Below are 17,151 nucleotides of genomic sequence, written 5' to 3' on the forward strand. Positions count from 1 at the left end.
CAGAAGTATGACAAACAACATTTAATCTTTACAATCCCATGAAATGAGCATGTTAGGAAAATTACTATATTTATGTTACAATTAAAACAAGTGTTGTCAGTATATCTCCGGTCTAATCAAACTTTATTTCCAAACAAATAAATCTAGGTGAAGTGAACCACTTTCTAAACTGTGTAAAATGGTGTAATCTAACCACGGACCTGTGACCACAGCAAGGATTTGCTCCAGCGAGACCTTTGATCCAAGGTGTTTACATTCTGTCCTGTTGGCAGCTTGACGCGGTTCAATAATTTGTAGATTTGTGAAGGACTGTGACATGAGCAGTGTTAGATAAGATGTATATTTAAACTCTTAGGGAAGGGGGGGTCAAGTTCATTCAGCTGATATAAATACAAAGAGAATCAGTGCATTGTGTGATTGACGGTGTATGACAAGTAAAGAGTTTTTTTTTGCGATAGGTAATAAATGCATAACACAGATTAACAGCTTGAAAAGTCCTATTACAGTATATCATGTCATAAAAATAGGTTTTGTAAGAGCAGTGGATAAAAAGCAGGATAATACTGTCAATAGCATCAAGTTCAGGACCTCTAATGACACATTTTTCATTGGCTGAGAAGCAGTGTTAGTGGCTTTATGGTGGGCTGTGCACCCGAAACAATAAAAACACCACATAAACTGAAGCAGTGCATTCACACGGGCATCTTTGGTTCAGCTGTAGTGTTCGGTTAACAACCTGTCAGAGTAGCTGAGGTAATAAGTTAAACAGTAAGCACCAATCCATATTTAATACAAAAATACCTGTTTTCCCATAATGCTGCTGACTTCATTCTGGGGATTCTCCTGTTTCATTTACAGTGGGACATTTCACATAAAACTCAAGGCGTCGGACAGTCATTGCATATCAGTATTTCAGATCCCCCTTGGTTTGGTTTACTACATGGACAGAGAGGCAAGGCTCGACCGCTGTCTCCGTGTCAGAGCTGCTGCAGAGCCTTTCACAAGTTCTTCATGCAGACCTGGCAGCGGCTGATGCGTGTCAGGAGCTGGCCTGCTTTGAGCGTCTCTGATGCCGGATCAGTGTGGAACGACTGCTGTACAGTGGTTAGCCAGAAGCTGTGCTTGTTAGCAAAGTAGTGGCATGTGCCTTTGGCCCCGTTACACTCAATGAATGGTGTTGTGCGGAAGTCCTCCAGGCAGGAGCCAGGCGATGACAAGGACTGACCCCCGCCTTCATTTCCTGCTGCTGTATGCTGTGGATACAAAGGTGAGAGGGGAGGAAGTGAGCAAAGCCAACCATGAATTGGTTCACTAACAAGTACTGTGTCTGTAGCCAAAGCTGGACATTGCCTATTTCTCTGTGGCTCACAGCTTAATGTAGAACCTTTGATGTTATGGCTTCTGATTTTTCCATTTAAACATAGCTGTCTGGACCAGAACCCACCATGAGAAAGGAGTAGCCGATCCACAGGCTGCGCCAGCCCGCAGGACACTTTGGGATGGTGGTGTCCTGGCTGTGGACTGCGATGGCGACTGATGGAGCTTCGCATACTGAGCAGCGGCTGATGTATGGTTTGATGTCTCCTTTTTCTACAGGCATCATAGGAAGAGGAGCGGTCGTGGACAGCCAGAAGGACTTATCATTCCTGCTGGCATAGTAACAAATGTCTCCAGGATTGCAGTACAGGAAGGGCATGGTGTTGAAGCGGGGGAGGCAGGAGCCAGCCAAACCTGAAAAAGACAAACGAAACTTTGAAAAAAGGACAGACATGCTTATTGATATGCAGCATTTCAAACATAAACTCTATTTAAAGTCTTTTTATACAATGAATAAAGTATATTATATAAAACAGACACAATTACATTATTAAAACAGAAAAGATGACTGGATTATCGTAGACTCATACAAAAATAATCCCTCTCACTCATCACCCAGAGGCATATTTATCTGCAGAGATCCTGTCCTCTGCCTGCATTTTCTTTTTTTTCTTTTTTTCTTATTTTGCTGTGGTCGGGACCTTTGTTGCCCCCAGCCAATAACAGTGCACAGGTGAGGTCAGGACTTCATAAAAAGGTTAAAGAAAGGGTGGTAAGCAGCAGGCATGCAAGGGGAAGCCACGAAAATGGCAGATACAGTGCCGGATATGACAAATGTAGAGAAAATGCAGAGCGGAATAATATATCTACCTAAATTCTGCTAACGTTAGCCAGCACAAGCTACTGGTAACACTCCTGAATATATTCAGTGCAAGGGCACATAACATCTGAATTCAACCGTTTTAAAATGGAAACGTGTTATTTCCTCTTTCAAAAGTTACATAATCTCATTTTAAAGGTGGTCAAATTTTAAGCAACTATGTTTATTTTAAGTCAGTCAATGTTACAAGCAGACTTTAACTGGTGCACTCAATTAAATCAGACTTTGAGAACAGAGAACAAGCAGTAGAAAGGATTTTATCCCGACTCAGACCACTGCCAGCACTGCTTCAGCACACAAGAGATGACCATGATGTGAAACATTGGATTAAATGTCCCCAAATCAAACGCTGCCAGCAGTGAGATCTGATGAGCCTGGCCTCTGTGGAATGTCTTCTGGTTCACTGGATTACAATGTCAGCAATTTCATGTGGGAATGTCGGCCTGGCCATCAGTGCTTTCAGACAGGACAGACAGGATTGTGCTGTAACAGACTCACACTGGAATATGTCGAGACAGCACACTGTAAAAATCCCTGTAACAATTTCATATGAGATAGATGAAGTTCATTGATCCATACACCCTACAGAACAGTTTTGTGGCTTACCCAGATCCTGGTTGTGGGCCTTTTCCTGGCCCTCAAGGTACAGCAGACTGTAGCCGTCCCACAGTTTAGACATGCCCACAGGACACATGGGTGTCTGTTGTGACTGACTGTGTTTCACCAGCAAGTAACCCACGCTGACGCTGCGGCCAGGCATACCAGGTAACCCAGGGATGCCAGGGTTGCCGCGGCGACCTGCAGGGATGAGGAGTTCAGATCCGTGATTTGCAAAATGAACTAATTTTCAATTATTTATCGAAACATAAACACACTGCACACGATTAATTCATCACTGTAGGCCTTAGTATATACTGTAAATCTATCTGAAGACAGGATACCTTCATCATGTAGGCCCAATGCTTTCATAATTTCCCCCAAACCCTGGCAACTTCCACTGCTAGGATAATTACACAATAAAACAAGCAGACCTCTAACCTCAGCTCAGTGTGAGTAACCTTCAGATCAATGCCTATTCATTCTCTAAACTGACTTTCACAAAAAATAACAATCAAAAACGTCTTGGTAACTGGTTCTCTGCTTAACTCTCCACCTACTTTAAATCCTTTAATCCAGGCTTATTAACCTAATCCTAAACTGCCCCACAGTGTGAGACGCACCTTCCATGCCTTGCAGACCGGGGTGGCCCATTTGTCCTACATCTCCACGAAATCCAGGCACCCCTGGTGTACCACTAATCCCAGGCATGCCCTTCTGTCCAATGGGTCCCATGAAACCTGTACAGTAAGAGGACACATGTATGTTGCTGAGCTGGATATTTCACTTACGCCCCATTAACTCCTGGTATGAAAATGGGATTTGTATCCAGGCATGTTATCCAGACAATAAACCATCTGATCTCGTCTTTGTGTTTACACCTGGTATTTTTAATGTGTTGTCATTATCCTCATTGAGATCAAATCTCAAGCAAAAACCTGTGTGTGATTAATTTCAAGTAGCAGCAAATCAGGCCGAGACTCCAGATAGGTTTGTGCAATGCACACCATTGCACATGCTTTTATTTCTTACTGTATATCTTTCATTTCCCATCAGTACCGCTTATGGAGCGCATTTCAATACCAGGTGTAAACTGGGTGTTATGGATGCTCAAGAACAAATGTATTATTAGAATAGCCAACCTGCATCCCCAGGGGGGCCCTGTGGCCCTGGTCCCCCTCTAAACCCATTTGGTCCTTGGATACCCCGTGGTCCTTGAGGGCCCCTCTCTCCTGGAATTTTGAAGGGAAGTGGAAGAGGACCCTGGTTGCCTGGCAGCCCACGAAAACCTGCCCACAGAAAGATCATGTAAGGTCAAAGACAAAAAAAAAACAAAAGCACATATCTTCATTTTGTCAAAGTGCAGAATCTACCTGGGGGTCCAGTGCTTCCTTTTGGACCAATTGGCCCTGTTTCTCCCTTCACACCAACCACACCAGGAACTCCCATCAGTCCTTGCTCTCCTTTCACTCCTGTAAAAGGAAAAAAAGCATATCAAGACTGCACACAGAGCATAGCTGGTGATCATATTATCAAGCTGAATGGGCCCGCACACAGGCGCATTCAGAAGATTTTACAGGCCTGGATGTAATTATTCATTTACTTCATCGTGGCATAAGTCACCAGAGGTGGAAATCAAAATGATTAACTCACAATATGATACAATTATAATATATTTAAGTGAGTAAGTGACACATTAGTGCCAAAGTATTATAAGAGAATATTGCCATATCATTGCCAGATAATCACATTGTGTTCATTCTTTGTTCGTACTATGAAGAGTCCAAATTGACCATGATGAATGACAGCCATGAACTTGAAAGTTTAATTGACCTTCAGGTCTGCGGTTGTAAACATTTCTCTGGTGGAGCTGCAGTAATTTGAGCACAAGCTACTGTTTAAGGCTTATCCTGGGAAAGATTCTATACTGCTTACCCTTCTTCCCAAAAACACCGTTTGGTCCCCTGTATCCAAATGGACCTGCATCTCCTTTGAATCCTTTCCTACCAGGGAGTCCAGGATACCCATTTGATCCTGATACACCCTTTTCTCCAGGGGGAGCATCCACACCAGGAAATCCTCTGGCTCCAGGGAAGCCTGAAAGACAAATCATTCATGGTGAATGCATATAATTAAACGGTAAACAAGAATTCCTCACCATCCAAATGAAACAACATCCAACATGTCCATTATATAAGGAGTAGTGAATGAGGGAACAAAGGACTGATTAGACAGCCACAGTAGTTCTTTTAGCAATAGCTTCCATTAGTTCCTTTCACATGGCCTTTTCAAGGCGGGAATGTTGCACCGTTATTCAGTCTTGCTGTTCTGTATAAAGCATACGAACATGGAATGAGGGTGTACAGAACCAAAGACGATGTAGTGACAGGTCTTCTTTATGACAGTATTCTGTTTAAAAAAGGGATTCTGATCAAACTGTATCTTCTCACCTTGGAACCCTTTAGGCCCTGCAAAGCCAGGGTCCCCTCTGGATCCTGGTCTGTCTGGGGTCCCATTTGGGCCTTCAGTGCCACGGAGTCCTGGCGGTCCAGGTTGACCTTGGTCACCTGAACAAATGTAACATGGTTTTGAGATGGTTACAGCATATATTTTCTGGCACTTTGCATCACTTTATTGAGAGCTCAGCAGGTTTCTTAGATGGCCGAATTCAACAACATTAATGCAGAAGAGGAGTGGCTTACCTACAGGTCCCTGGAAGCCTTTCAAACCTGCTGTGCCAGGAAAACCTGGCTGGCTGTTGGGGTCACCGCCCTCTCCCTTCTCTCCTTTGGCCCCTGGTTCCCCAGGGGGTCCAGTGGCATCCAGACCTGATTAAAACACAGGCAGAAAACACATGTGACACAAAAAACTGCTTTTCAGTACCATTCAGGAAAATGTATGTTAATGTTCATTACTCAGAGAAAAAAGCTGATGGGCATGGTACAGTATATTCTAGCAGTAAAAGGCACGCACAGAGATTGTTTTTATGAATTCTTGAAATGTAGTTAAATACCTGGTGTTCCAGGGACACCCTTGTGTCCCTTCAACCCATCTAATCCATAAAGACCCTTCAGACCAGGGAAACCTGCAAGCATTTGCATAGATTACACAGTGGAATATGGTGGATAAGTACACAGTATGTAGTTAAAGAGAAATAAAGAGAGGACACAGGTCGGATCATGTTACCTTTGTTTCCTGGGAACCCAGGAAAGCCGGGAGGTCCATCTTTTCCAGGAATTCCAGGAAAGCCTTTTTGACCTTGGGTACCAGGAGTTCCCTGCAGACCATCTGGGCCTGCCGCAAACAAAAATGTTGTTGTTTAGTTGATAAGATTGTAAACAAAATTCAGAGCAGCTGCAATGTAGTTCTAATACAATGTTCAGTATAACATTTAAAATAATGCAGTGTGTAATTGGGGGGGGGGGGGGGGGGGGGGGTAATGGGAGTCTCCTACCTGGGTATCCTGATATTCCTGGATCGCCTGGTTCTCCCCTTTTCCCCTCAATACCATCAAAACCAGGCGAACCCGTGTTCCCAGTTTGTCCAAGTAATCCTTTCTGGCCTGTAAAGGGTGTATCAAACATATCATGTCAGCCAAGAAGGAGCCTAAAATTTTTAAGCAGTGCTGATCACCACCAGAGAGGACACAAAAGCTGCACGAGCTACAGTTTGTACCTGGATCTCCTGGAAAACCATGCTCTCCTCTCAATCCGGTCACTCCTGGAAGGTCTATACGAGGGCCTCCAACACCTACAATGGTATTCAGACTTTACTGTCATTTACTATCATATTCTCACAATCCCTTTTTAATTAGCATTTAGATCTCCATCTGTCTGGAGTTTGAATTTGAGGTTGTACCTTTGATTCCCTTCTTTCCTTTGTCTCCTGATGCACCATACGCACCAGGGCTTCCTTTAAGTCCCTTAAAAGTAACACATGAACAATTAACAAACATATTAAACATTTATACATATAGAATATAGCATAGCTCAGGGGATGTTCAAGGAAAGAAACCTACTGAATGTGTTTTTGTAGCTATAGAGAAATAGTAAAATGCCACAAATGATGACAAAAATGACAGAGTGAGTGCAATAATAATTGAAATTAATAGATTTAGTATAGCACTACAACAATCCCGTAGAGCTGAGGGAAACTGAGAATTCTCTGGTGGTTCATCACCACAAACAAACAGTTTGACTCTGCTCACCTTGGTCCCAGACATTCCCTCAAAACCAGTAATTCCTCGATTACCAGTTAGGCCTGGCATTCCTTTTACCCCTGGCAACCCCTGTGCACCTGGATCTCCAAGGTAACCTTTATCATTGCTGGGGTCTCCAGGAAGACCATGAGCTCCCTCGTAGCCCGGTACACCAGGTAAACCTTTACTGCCTGTAGAAAAGAGTTGAATGTGAGGAAGGAGGTAAGAGAGGAGGTGAAAAGGAAAGACTGACTGATGGCAGGTTGTGGCTGCACACCTCTCGGCCCAGTGAAACCATGAGTTCCTTGATATCCGTAGTCTCCCTTGGCTCCCTTCATGTCAACAATCATCTGGGCAGGGATGTGAGGCTTCTCCCCAGGCGGCCCTCTCAAACCACGATCACCTGGCAGACAATCATGGTTATGAGAGTTATGTGGTAAAGTTTATCCGGTAGTCTCAACAGCACACAGCACACACAAGGACCCATGTTAGAACTGAACAGTCTGGGGTGCCCCTATAGCTCAGCTGGTAGGGTGTGTGCCTCATGTATTGAGGCTGTCAGTTCTTTGCAGTGGCTGCAGGCTTGACTCACACCTGCGGCTCATTTGCTGCGTGCCCTCCCCTCTCTCTCTGCCCCCTTTCCTGTCGTACCTTCAGCTGTCACTATCATAAAGGCTAAAAAAAGCCCCCCCCCCAAATAAATAAATAAATAAATTAAAAAAAGATTTGAACAGTCTCACCTTTTTCTCCTTTATGACCTGTCTCTCCTTTTGGCCCAATTTGGCCCATCAGTCCAGGTTCTCCGCTCTGTCCGCTGAAACCCTTGACCCCTTGGTTACCCCTGATCCCCTGAAAACCTGACATGCCGGAAGACCCTTTGTATCCTGGGAAAGAGAGGGGCCGTCAGAAGTCACAGCAAACTTTTCTGACCAAAACTGCTTGAATAAAGTACAAATTAGCTACATTATATACCATCTGATGTTTAATTTTGCTGTATTCTTTAAGGAGTGGAATATCAAAGCAAGTATCAGAGGAACAAACCCTTCATTCCTGAAAGTCCTGGGTGTCCATCTCCACCAGACTGTCCTGGGTCACCTGTTGGACCATACTCTCCAAGGACACCATCAGCACCAAACTCTCCTGGTTTGCCTTTTAATCCTATTGGACCGGGAGGGCCCGGGTCTCCCTCTGTTCCTCTCTCTCCAGTGGGACCTGGTGAGATGGATGGCAAGCCAGAAGGAAAAACATGTCAGGCATGAACAGGGATGTTTCTGAGAGGCAGTGTGTCGGTGTGTATGTTTATCTAACCTGGCTGTCCAGTTCTACCATGAGGACCTGGTGGACCTCCTCTCCCAGGATCACCGGGGTAGCCATATTTACCCGCTGGCCCGGGCTTTCCTTCCTCTCCCTGAAGGCCTGAAAGGCCACTCTCACCCTTGGAGCCAATCATACCAGGCATGCCAACCAGTCCTAGACGAATGAAGGAATAAGCAAATAGCTCTGAAATATTTTATTCTTTCAAATGATCCCACTAATGCTGAAAGTAAGACAACAAGGTAAAGCAGGACTATGTAATTGTTAGGTTAAATAAACTGCTAGGTTTGAATATAAGGAAGTGACAAGATGAAGACATGGCTAACCTCGAAAGCCTGGCTGTCCTTGTTCACCACTATAGCCTTTATTCCCTTGAAGTCCAGGCAGCCCCTGGCTACCAGGGTCTCCTGGAGATGCTCCTAAAATCTCTCCATGAACACCCTTTTCACCTTGTGCCCCGTACCGGCCGGGCACACCAGGCAATCCAGTGACTCCTTCTGAACCTTTGCTGCCAGGAAACCCCAAGTCTCCACGGGAGCCGGGAAAACCTGTATTGGAAAACCATAAATTAGTGCTGTCAATCGATTAAAAATTTAATTGCGATTAATCACATGAATGTCATAGTTAACTCGCGATTAATCGCACATTTTCATCTATTCTAAATGTCCCTTGAATTCTAATTTTAATACTGTTATCAACATGGAGAAATGGATAGGCTTGCTTTGCACAAAGGTTTTTTATTTAAACAACAAGTAGTCTTATATTTCACACTAACATTCTCACTTTGAGCAGTCATTCACATTTGAATGAATCAAATCTCACACAATTTAACACTGTCAATAAACAGATGACAAAAAAAATAAATACTTGGTTACAAAAAAGCCCCTTCAACAAGCCTTTCTAAGGGATCAAAACACGGTGATACAAGATAAAGTTACAAAGTGCACATCATTGTAGACTAGGACTCAGCCTATAGTGCAGTTAAACCATGGCTTAAACTTTCCTCTCTTAAGTTTTCTTTGAACATAATAGCATCCATATGCCTCTGTCGAAAGCCGTCCATTGTTGCCTGGTTTTGACAAGGAGGCGGCGGAGAATTCGCATTTGCCGTGTGTTTGGCCATGTGGTATTTCAGACTGGATGTGTTACGTTGATAAATCAGTTCACACCGACAATACACACAGATAACTTTGGCCTTGTCAGTCGACCCATCTGGCAACTTTTTGAAAATAAACTTTCCATTCAGAATCTTGTTTGCATCCATTTCAGCATTTTGTGCTTGACATCCACACAAACCGGTAGCCTACTCTTTCACAGCTAGCGAGCAGGCAAGCCCAAACACGTGCGTGGGGCGTGCCTATTGTTTTGTTTCCGGTTTACGATCGGATCCTGTAGTTTTTCTAACGTTACTGGCAGTGGTCACAGCTTATAAAAAACTACAAGTTCACTAGGTCACAAAGAGCGTTAATCGCGTGATAAAAAAAATGAGGCCGTTAAAATTAATTTGCGATAACGCGTTAATAACGCGATATTTTTGACAGTACTACCATAAATGTTAATGGTTCTGCACTATAGGCAATATTTAAATCAAAGATCAGATGTGATCAATTCTATCTATCCGATTATTATTTTCTTGTCAGTTCTTACCTGGTGGTCCAGGATGTCCACCTATGCCTTGATCTCCTGTTTCTCCTTTCTCTCCCTGTGCTCCAAGTGGACCCTGGAGTCCTTTTGGGCCTGGAAGACCTGTTGGTTCACAAATTAGAAACAGCACATCAAAAATGACGCACACCATGTATCTAGCAGGCAACATTCTGCACTAGTTTCTTGTGTGACCTGGGGAACCGGGTAATCCAGTCAGTCCTGGAGGTCCAGGCAGCCCAGGGGGTCCTGGAATAGTATTGCAAGGACCTAAGAAAGAAATAATAATCTTTAGGGCAACATCATGGTTGTATATGAAACTCTTTACTTGCAAATTACTATTTTGGTGCAAGTGCTTTCTATCTGCTGCCCAGCGTGTTTTCTAGAACATGGCTTTATCATTACATTAGCTGGTATCTCAGTTCACTAAATCTCAATCTGTAATCCACTCAAAAGTCATCATGCACACAAGTCAAATAATCCAGAGGCAAAGCACAACAGAGTTGTTATGAAGGGAGCAATAAGTTGAAAACGTTATTATACCAGCTACCTGTTACATCCACCTGTCCTCCATCTCCTGTTGGACTACAGCCGCCTTTCATGTGCAAATGAGAGAGAATGAAAGAGAGAGGCATTCGGAACAAGAGTTACTCAAAAGCACAAGCATTATCTCAAACAAGCCTCGCTGCAGCTGGTTTGAGGGATGCAGCCTGTGCATCAAGCTGACAAAGGAGGCAAAGACAGAAAAATACATAAAACAGCAAAATGTACTTGTCATGCTTTTTTCTCCCCTTTTAATCACAAGCTATTAATGTTCATTCACTGCTTTGCATTATATTACAAAAGAAAGTGTTTTAAGAGAGGCGAGATAAAATTAAATACTTAGTAGAGTGAAACAGGTAAAATCGCTGTAAAGAGACAAAGCCTTGAAGGAGAAATACAGAACACCATACTGAGACTGACTAAAGGAGGGAAGGAGGCAGTCAGATGCCTCTCACCTGGGCTGCCAGGTGTTCCTGGAAATCCATCATAGCCTGCAAGGCCGTCATCACCAGGTAAACCACGTTGGCCTTTGATGCCCTGAAGGTCTGGACCTGGTTCTCCCCTTAGCCCGGCTGCACCGGGTCGACCAGGCAGGCCTGGGAAACCTTTGTCCCCACGTCCTCCGCCAGCTGCTTCTCCCTATTGACATCAACCAGAACAAATGTTATACTGTTGGACACGCTTGTCATTTGTCATGAGAGGAACAAAAAGGGAGGGGATAATGTCAGTTTAGATGAGACCCCAATGCACATATCAAGTCACTGAAATGATATGATGAGTATGTAGAATATGAAACTGTCATCATGGAGATGACCGGTCGACTCACTGGAAGACCTCGGCTCCCAGGGAAACCAGGCAAACCAGCTTGGCCTGGAGCACCTGGTGCTCCTGGCTGACCATACTGCCCAGGGACCCCTGGGTCTCCAGAACTCCCTGCAGGGAGACACACATATGCATAGGGATACACATAAAATCATGCACCAACACACACATCCACAATCAAATTTGTGGAAAAAGCATGATGGATTTAACATTTTGGTTTGGAATTAAAGAATATGTACTGCAGCACATTAAAGAGTTGAATAATGGCAATGAATAACCTGTGTTCACATTTTAACAGGGTCGAGATTCACCATAAGACATTACATAGCTGTTTAATCACACACTCATAGCACATACAGTACATGCAGACACAGCAGGAGCCCTGATCTGAAATACGATAAAACAACAGGTCCACTGCACCTTTCTCTGTGGCCACGCTCGTGTCCCCTTTTCTACCCTTTGGGCCTGGCAGACCATAGAGTCCAGGAGATCCCTACAAGACAACACAGACAAGTCTGAGCAAACAGAGAAGGGTTAAATGAACAAAGATTAAAGACTGACTGAAGATGTCATGACTCGACTATTCTTACAGGGAATCCATCCTCTCCTGGGGGACCTGGGTCTCCTACATCACCCTCCTGACCAAACTCTCCGGTCATCCCAGCATCACCAGGTTCACCAGCAGGGCCAGGTGGCCCCGTGAGAGAGTTTGCAGAGGTGCATTCACATTCCCCATGATCACCTAAATGTGCACACCATTGCACCCACAAGTCAGCAAAATAGAGTGCCACCTGGTATATTATGAATTTAACCGACAAATAGTAACTACATCAAAAAACTGAACTCCAACAATGTTCTTTAGCAGAAACAGTACAACTACGACACCTTTCAGTCCTTTAGAGCCTGCGTTGCCTGGCCTTCCTCTCCCACCGGGAGCCCCCTTGAAGAACTCAGCCCCTGGAGACAGACAGAAATACAGGAAAGGAGCAGATATTTAAAATTAAAAAGACAAGAAAATGAAGGAAGATTAAATATTTAAAACCTCACAGATACTCACTCACTCACTCACTCACTCACTCACTCACTCACTCACTCACTCACTCACTCACTCACTCACTCACTCACTCACTCACTCACTCACTCACTCACATGTTCCTTTGGGTCCTGGAGGGCCAATGGCCCCTGGGCGCCCTCTGGATCCTGGGGCTCCTGGACTGACAGCAGGATTTCCTGGTTCTCCTTGTGGTCCCTTCTCTCCTGCCTCCCCCTTTATACCTAATGGCCCCCAAAAATCCAGCACTGACAGACACAAAAGGAAATTAAGATGAGATTTTTATTTCTGGCATCTGGCTAAAACTCTTAACTGCTCAGTATACCAGAGGTTTCACTTATCTTGCAGAGCACTGTTGTGATAACTGAGTGTACTTTGTTCACGCCTGCTTAAGCAGCTACTGTATGTACTGACTGTGGTACATTGTGTTACATGCAGCCTAAATGCTTTGTGAAAAATCTATTCTGTCAGCAAAAAACATATTTTGTAATGTTGTCTTGAATGATTGGTGCCAATCATATTGGGCCACCTAATAGAGTGTCTGTTTGGGAGCACGGTGAACAACTTACAGACATTGAAAATGTGACAAGAAGGGGCCTCAACCACACAGTTTTCTGGTAAGAGACCATGAGCCCAGAGATTGAAAACTGGTTTAATCTGGTTTAATCTTTAACACCGAAATATGTTTTATTCGCTTATCAATAAAACATAACATTTATCATATCATTAACTTATCCTTTTATTTTTATATTCAAAATGTGTGTAACTGTAACTGTAGCTGTCACACAAATGTGGTGGACAGCTGGAAAAGGACAGTATTCCCCTTTGAATTGTAGTAGTGTAGAAGTATAAAGAAGCAGAAAATAGAAATACTCAAGTAAAGTACAAGCACCTTGAATTTGTATTTAAGAACCATACTTCAGTAAATGTTCTTAGTCACTTTCCACCAGTGGCTTTCAGTCTGTCCTCCCTGCATGTCTTTCAGAACATATGTGCTTTAGTCAAAATGGTCATTATTTTGTGATTCTACTTCTGTTACTATAGTATTGACTATATGTATGACTGTATGACTGTCCTTGATGAGGAATCCCTCATTTGTTCTTCTGGGGCCTTTCAGGGGCCTTTCTGTGTGGAGTTTGCATGTTCTCCCCGTGTTCACCTGGGGTATCCTCCTTAAAAAAACCCATTAAAAACATGCAAGAAGATCACCACCTGACCAACGGTGACAAAAGAGAACTGCGTCCTCGGGCACCGCTGTCGGCTGGCAGCCCACCTCTCCTGGTCTGCCGCGGAGGAAGGATGTGACAGGATGGGTTAAATGCAGAGAAACGAATTTCACAAATGCAAGGCATGTGCAGTTTCCCCCCTCTGTAACTCTGCGTGTGTGTGTGTGACTAATAAATGGATGTCTTCTTTCTTTTGAGTTTTTCTTTGTTTTGAGCTTTGTGATTTTGTGATGAAACTGACTTAAGAACTGGATCACTTCTTGCTTGAAATGATGGTTCTTTGCTTGTATGGTGATGAAGGTTCACATGACACATGGTGTTAATGCCGTGACAGCTCTCCTGAGAATGACTGAGTCTGTGGGTAAATCTCAGTGTAGAGCTTCAGTTTACAGACCTAGTTGCTGTGAATCAAAGGCAGGGCGTCCTGGGGGTCCAGGGAAGCCTTGGTCTCCAACTGGGCCCCTCTCGCCTTGTGGACCCTGCTCACCAGGAGGACCAGGAGGACCACCTTATCAAGTCCAAGCATAATTAAAAGAAACAGTCATTAGTATCTGCAGGTTACTTCAAGCAGGTTCAGACATCTTTGGCACATACATCAGTGACACTGTAACTATAAGTATTCTCATCTGAATACACTGTGATAAATAAACAGTGACTGTTATGTTTCTTTAATGAGAAGCTTTGTCATTCCTAAGATTCTCGATCCATCTGACTATGATCATGAACACCCGACTCTCTGCTTTGACAAATCTGCTAAAGCTGAACTTTAGTGATGCCACTAATGTCCCCAGTTTCACTTCATGTCAGCAACAACTGTGTCAGAGTGCACGTTAACGTTTGTCAGGCAGCGGTTTCATCATCAAACTGGCTGATTATATGACTGTGTTAATGCACGTACCCCCTGAAGACCAAGGCCAAGAGGGTCCTGATGAAATCAGCTCTCCCGGGTCACCTCTGACTCCCTGAAACACAAACTTAACGTCAGTCTTTCAGTGTTCAGTGGCTGCAGTTTCACTTGTCATTTTAACGCCAGTCTTGAGGATAAAGATCAGATGTGACTGGATGAGGTCACATGCTGCATGTGCACGTCTTGAAAATGACACATATCCTGTTGTTGTAATCTGTACTGGTCTTGTCACATTTTTTCCCTTTAAATTGTTAATCTTGTGTCCTTTTCTGTGTTATCTCTTGCAGTGTCTTGTGGTTGGATTCACACTGACAAGATTCAAGTACGATGCTGAAAATCAGAAAACATGAGCAACATGTTGTTAATACTTTTTTTTTTTGGAGTTATGTAGCATGACAGCTTTTGAAAAAAGAAAAAAATGAGTGAGTGATACCATTACGTATTACATTATTTGACTACTCTCATTATTGATACATTAATGTGTAAGTAGCACCTGTTGTAGGTGGTTGAGGTGGAGCTAACTTGAATTACTTGACATACTCTTGTGTAGGGTTAACATACAGCACTGCATCAATATTTATTAGCTCATTAAATGTCTTGGATGAAAAAGCTTCATATGTAAAGTAACCAGTAACTTAGGCTGTCAAATAAATTTAATGGAGTAAAAAGTAGAATAAATTTAAACTGTAGTGGAGTAGATACACAAACTTCAAATTTATGCTGAAGAGCACAGTACTACATTCCTGCTGATACTTGTGTATTAATGATAACCAACCTGTGAATCTGAGTGAACATGTTTTTGTCAGTCAGTTAGTCAGTCAGTCAAATATGGGTTTAGTTATACTACAAAACACATACATACATAATACATACATAATCAGTGATCACAAAAAATGTATTCTCACCTTAAGACCATCTCTGCCTTTTGGTCCTGGTTCACCGCCATCCCCCTGAGAGTCAGCATCATTGGCATCATTAAGTTATAAATTGACATTTAATTTGATCAGACACTGATTTCATACAGCACCTTTCATCTTTCGCACAAACATACCCTCAGTCCAGGACTTCCATCTGCACCAGATGCACCCTGGAACAGCATCCAAAACAACACATCATATAAAGCAAACACAGAGACAGAGCGCAGCTTCACGCTGAAATGTGCAGACGTGCTCACCCTTGGTCCAGGGAATCCCATCACACCAGTTTCTCCTTTGTTGTCGGCCTAAAGTAACCAAACAAAAGAAAAGATGAGCAGAAGAAATGACACGCTGAGGAATCAATGTCTGCATGTGTTGAACATATTCATGTGTGACCGTTCATGAGTGATCACATACCTGATCTCCTAGTTCTCCTTTCAGACCTTTCTGCCCAGGAGGTCCCTAAAATAATGAAAGGGGAGGATATTATTTGTACATGCGACAGTGTCCGTAACTGTTATATTTCATATTTTAGAGGCCATCCATGAATGTCATTACAGCAGGTTCATGAATAAAGATGACCATGTTTTTCTGATGTACACACCGGGGGTCCATAGGGGGGCAGAGTATGTGGATGAGTGGAGTTTCCTGGAAGCCCTGGTGGTCCGATGTCCCCCTGTGGTTTAAGAAGGAAGTGCAACAAAAATCAGCCGGCTCAGAGAGAAACATAACCATTAAGTATGCAGTTCCTTTAATTAAATAAAAGATCAAAAAGCTTCAAAATACTCCAATACAGGTAAAAGTGCTGCAATCAAAATCCAACTGAAGTAAAAGTACAGAAGTATGAGCAGCAAAATCTACTTCCAGTATCAAAGTAAAAGTCCTCCTTATGCAGCAAAGTTGCCACTGTGACTAATTTATTATCATATATTACAGTACTGGATTATTATTACTGATGCAGGAATGTGTGAACAGATCTTTACTGCTGTAGCTGGTCGGGTGGAGCAAGATTCTGTTCCTTTATCTACAGTTTGGTAGCTTATTCTACTGGTTCCCAACCTAGGGGTCAGCCTCCACAAAAAGGGTCACAAGATCAATCTGAGGGATCGTGAGTTGAAGAAAAACAAAATGCTGGTCTTCTGATCTACTTTTTTACTGTGCAGTATTGGACAATGTTACTTATTTAAACAGTTGAAATGAAAGTGAAGTTTAGAGAGAGATGTTGAGTGGGAGAGCCTAACTGGTTCGAAACCAATGATTTATGATCTTTAAGAATGTATTGTATTTTATAAGCTTATTGTGTGTTTTAAGAAAACCTTCAAATCTTAATCTGAAAAGTAAAGAGAAACAAAAGCTGCCACATAAATGTAGTGGAGCTGAGGCAGCATTAAATGGAAACACTACAGTAAAGTACAAGTACCTCAAAACTTGAGGAAATGTACTTGGTCGCAGTCCACCACTGCAAATCATTGTGTGGGATGTAGACCTCAAACTGAAGTGGACCGGATGAGGTGTGATCTAAATGAATTCAGGATTTTCTCAGTGTTGCTTTCATAGTATTTGCCTTAATGCAATGGCTTACACTAGTACTAATATGTTAGCATGAGAAATATGGTCACTCACTTGGTCTCCTTTGAGTCCTTTAAGCACTTTGGTCATCGTGCCCTGGCCAGAAAAACAAACACAACCTGTAGCTGCATTCATAAATTCAATTCCTATTTGATAACATTTCATGCAG

The 17,151-nt window shown here is 43.1% G+C and overlaps 1 protein-coding gene across 1 annotated transcript in view; it reads right to left on the reverse strand.

Annotated features, from left to right (window-relative positions):
• Nucleotides 1-2: 2 nt before the first annotated feature.
• The window catches only part of col4a2 (collagen, type IV, alpha 2), a 57,555-nt gene continuing 40,406 nt past the window's right edge, over nucleotides 3-17,151 (reverse strand). The window contains exons 12-48 of the mRNA XM_070975389.1: nucleotides 17,037-17,078; nucleotides 16,018-16,089; nucleotides 15,831-15,875; nucleotides 15,671-15,718; nucleotides 15,548-15,583; nucleotides 15,402-15,446; nucleotides 14,488-14,551; nucleotides 13,984-14,097; nucleotides 12,462-12,611; nucleotides 12,198-12,269; nucleotides 11,903-12,054; nucleotides 11,733-11,805; nucleotides 11,317-11,423; nucleotides 10,946-11,129; nucleotides 10,498-10,542; nucleotides 10,143-10,217; nucleotides 9,954-10,052; nucleotides 8,633-8,854; nucleotides 8,301-8,462; nucleotides 8,034-8,204; nucleotides 7,733-7,876; nucleotides 7,270-7,395; nucleotides 7,002-7,183; nucleotides 6,653-6,716; nucleotides 6,470-6,544; nucleotides 6,249-6,356; nucleotides 5,981-6,088; nucleotides 5,808-5,879; nucleotides 5,497-5,622; nucleotides 5,245-5,361; nucleotides 4,730-4,891; nucleotides 4,168-4,266; nucleotides 3,937-4,083; nucleotides 3,418-3,534; nucleotides 2,804-2,995; nucleotides 1,445-1,731; nucleotides 3-1,253 (exon numbers count right to left, since the gene is read on the reverse strand). Of these exons, the coding sequence (XP_070831490.1) occupies nucleotides 999-1,253; nucleotides 1,445-1,731; nucleotides 2,804-2,995; nucleotides 3,418-3,534; nucleotides 3,937-4,083; nucleotides 4,168-4,266; nucleotides 4,730-4,891; nucleotides 5,245-5,361; nucleotides 5,497-5,622; nucleotides 5,808-5,879; nucleotides 5,981-6,088; nucleotides 6,249-6,356; nucleotides 6,470-6,544; nucleotides 6,653-6,716; nucleotides 7,002-7,183; nucleotides 7,270-7,395; nucleotides 7,733-7,876; nucleotides 8,034-8,204; nucleotides 8,301-8,462; nucleotides 8,633-8,854; nucleotides 9,954-10,052; nucleotides 10,143-10,217; nucleotides 10,498-10,542; nucleotides 10,946-11,129; nucleotides 11,317-11,423; nucleotides 11,733-11,805; nucleotides 11,903-12,054; nucleotides 12,198-12,269; nucleotides 12,462-12,611; nucleotides 13,984-14,097; nucleotides 14,488-14,551; nucleotides 15,402-15,446; nucleotides 15,548-15,583; nucleotides 15,671-15,718; nucleotides 15,831-15,875; nucleotides 16,018-16,089; nucleotides 17,037-17,078 (4,359 nt within the window). The 3' untranslated portion in view covers nucleotides 3-998. The remainder of the gene's footprint in view (nucleotides 1,254-1,444; nucleotides 1,732-2,803; nucleotides 2,996-3,417; nucleotides 3,535-3,936; nucleotides 4,084-4,167; nucleotides 4,267-4,729; nucleotides 4,892-5,244; nucleotides 5,362-5,496; nucleotides 5,623-5,807; nucleotides 5,880-5,980; nucleotides 6,089-6,248; nucleotides 6,357-6,469; nucleotides 6,545-6,652; nucleotides 6,717-7,001; nucleotides 7,184-7,269; nucleotides 7,396-7,732; nucleotides 7,877-8,033; nucleotides 8,205-8,300; nucleotides 8,463-8,632; nucleotides 8,855-9,953; nucleotides 10,053-10,142; nucleotides 10,218-10,497; nucleotides 10,543-10,945; nucleotides 11,130-11,316; nucleotides 11,424-11,732; nucleotides 11,806-11,902; nucleotides 12,055-12,197; nucleotides 12,270-12,461; nucleotides 12,612-13,983; nucleotides 14,098-14,487; nucleotides 14,552-15,401; nucleotides 15,447-15,547; nucleotides 15,584-15,670; nucleotides 15,719-15,830; nucleotides 15,876-16,017; nucleotides 16,090-17,036; nucleotides 17,079-17,151) is intronic.

The sequence above is a fragment of the Chaetodon trifascialis genome, chromosome 12 (assembly GCF_039877785.1).
Source record: "Chaetodon trifascialis isolate fChaTrf1 chromosome 12, fChaTrf1.hap1, whole genome shotgun sequence".
Lineage (NCBI taxonomy): Eukaryota > Metazoa > Chordata > Actinopteri > Chaetodontiformes > Chaetodontidae > Chaetodon > Chaetodon trifascialis.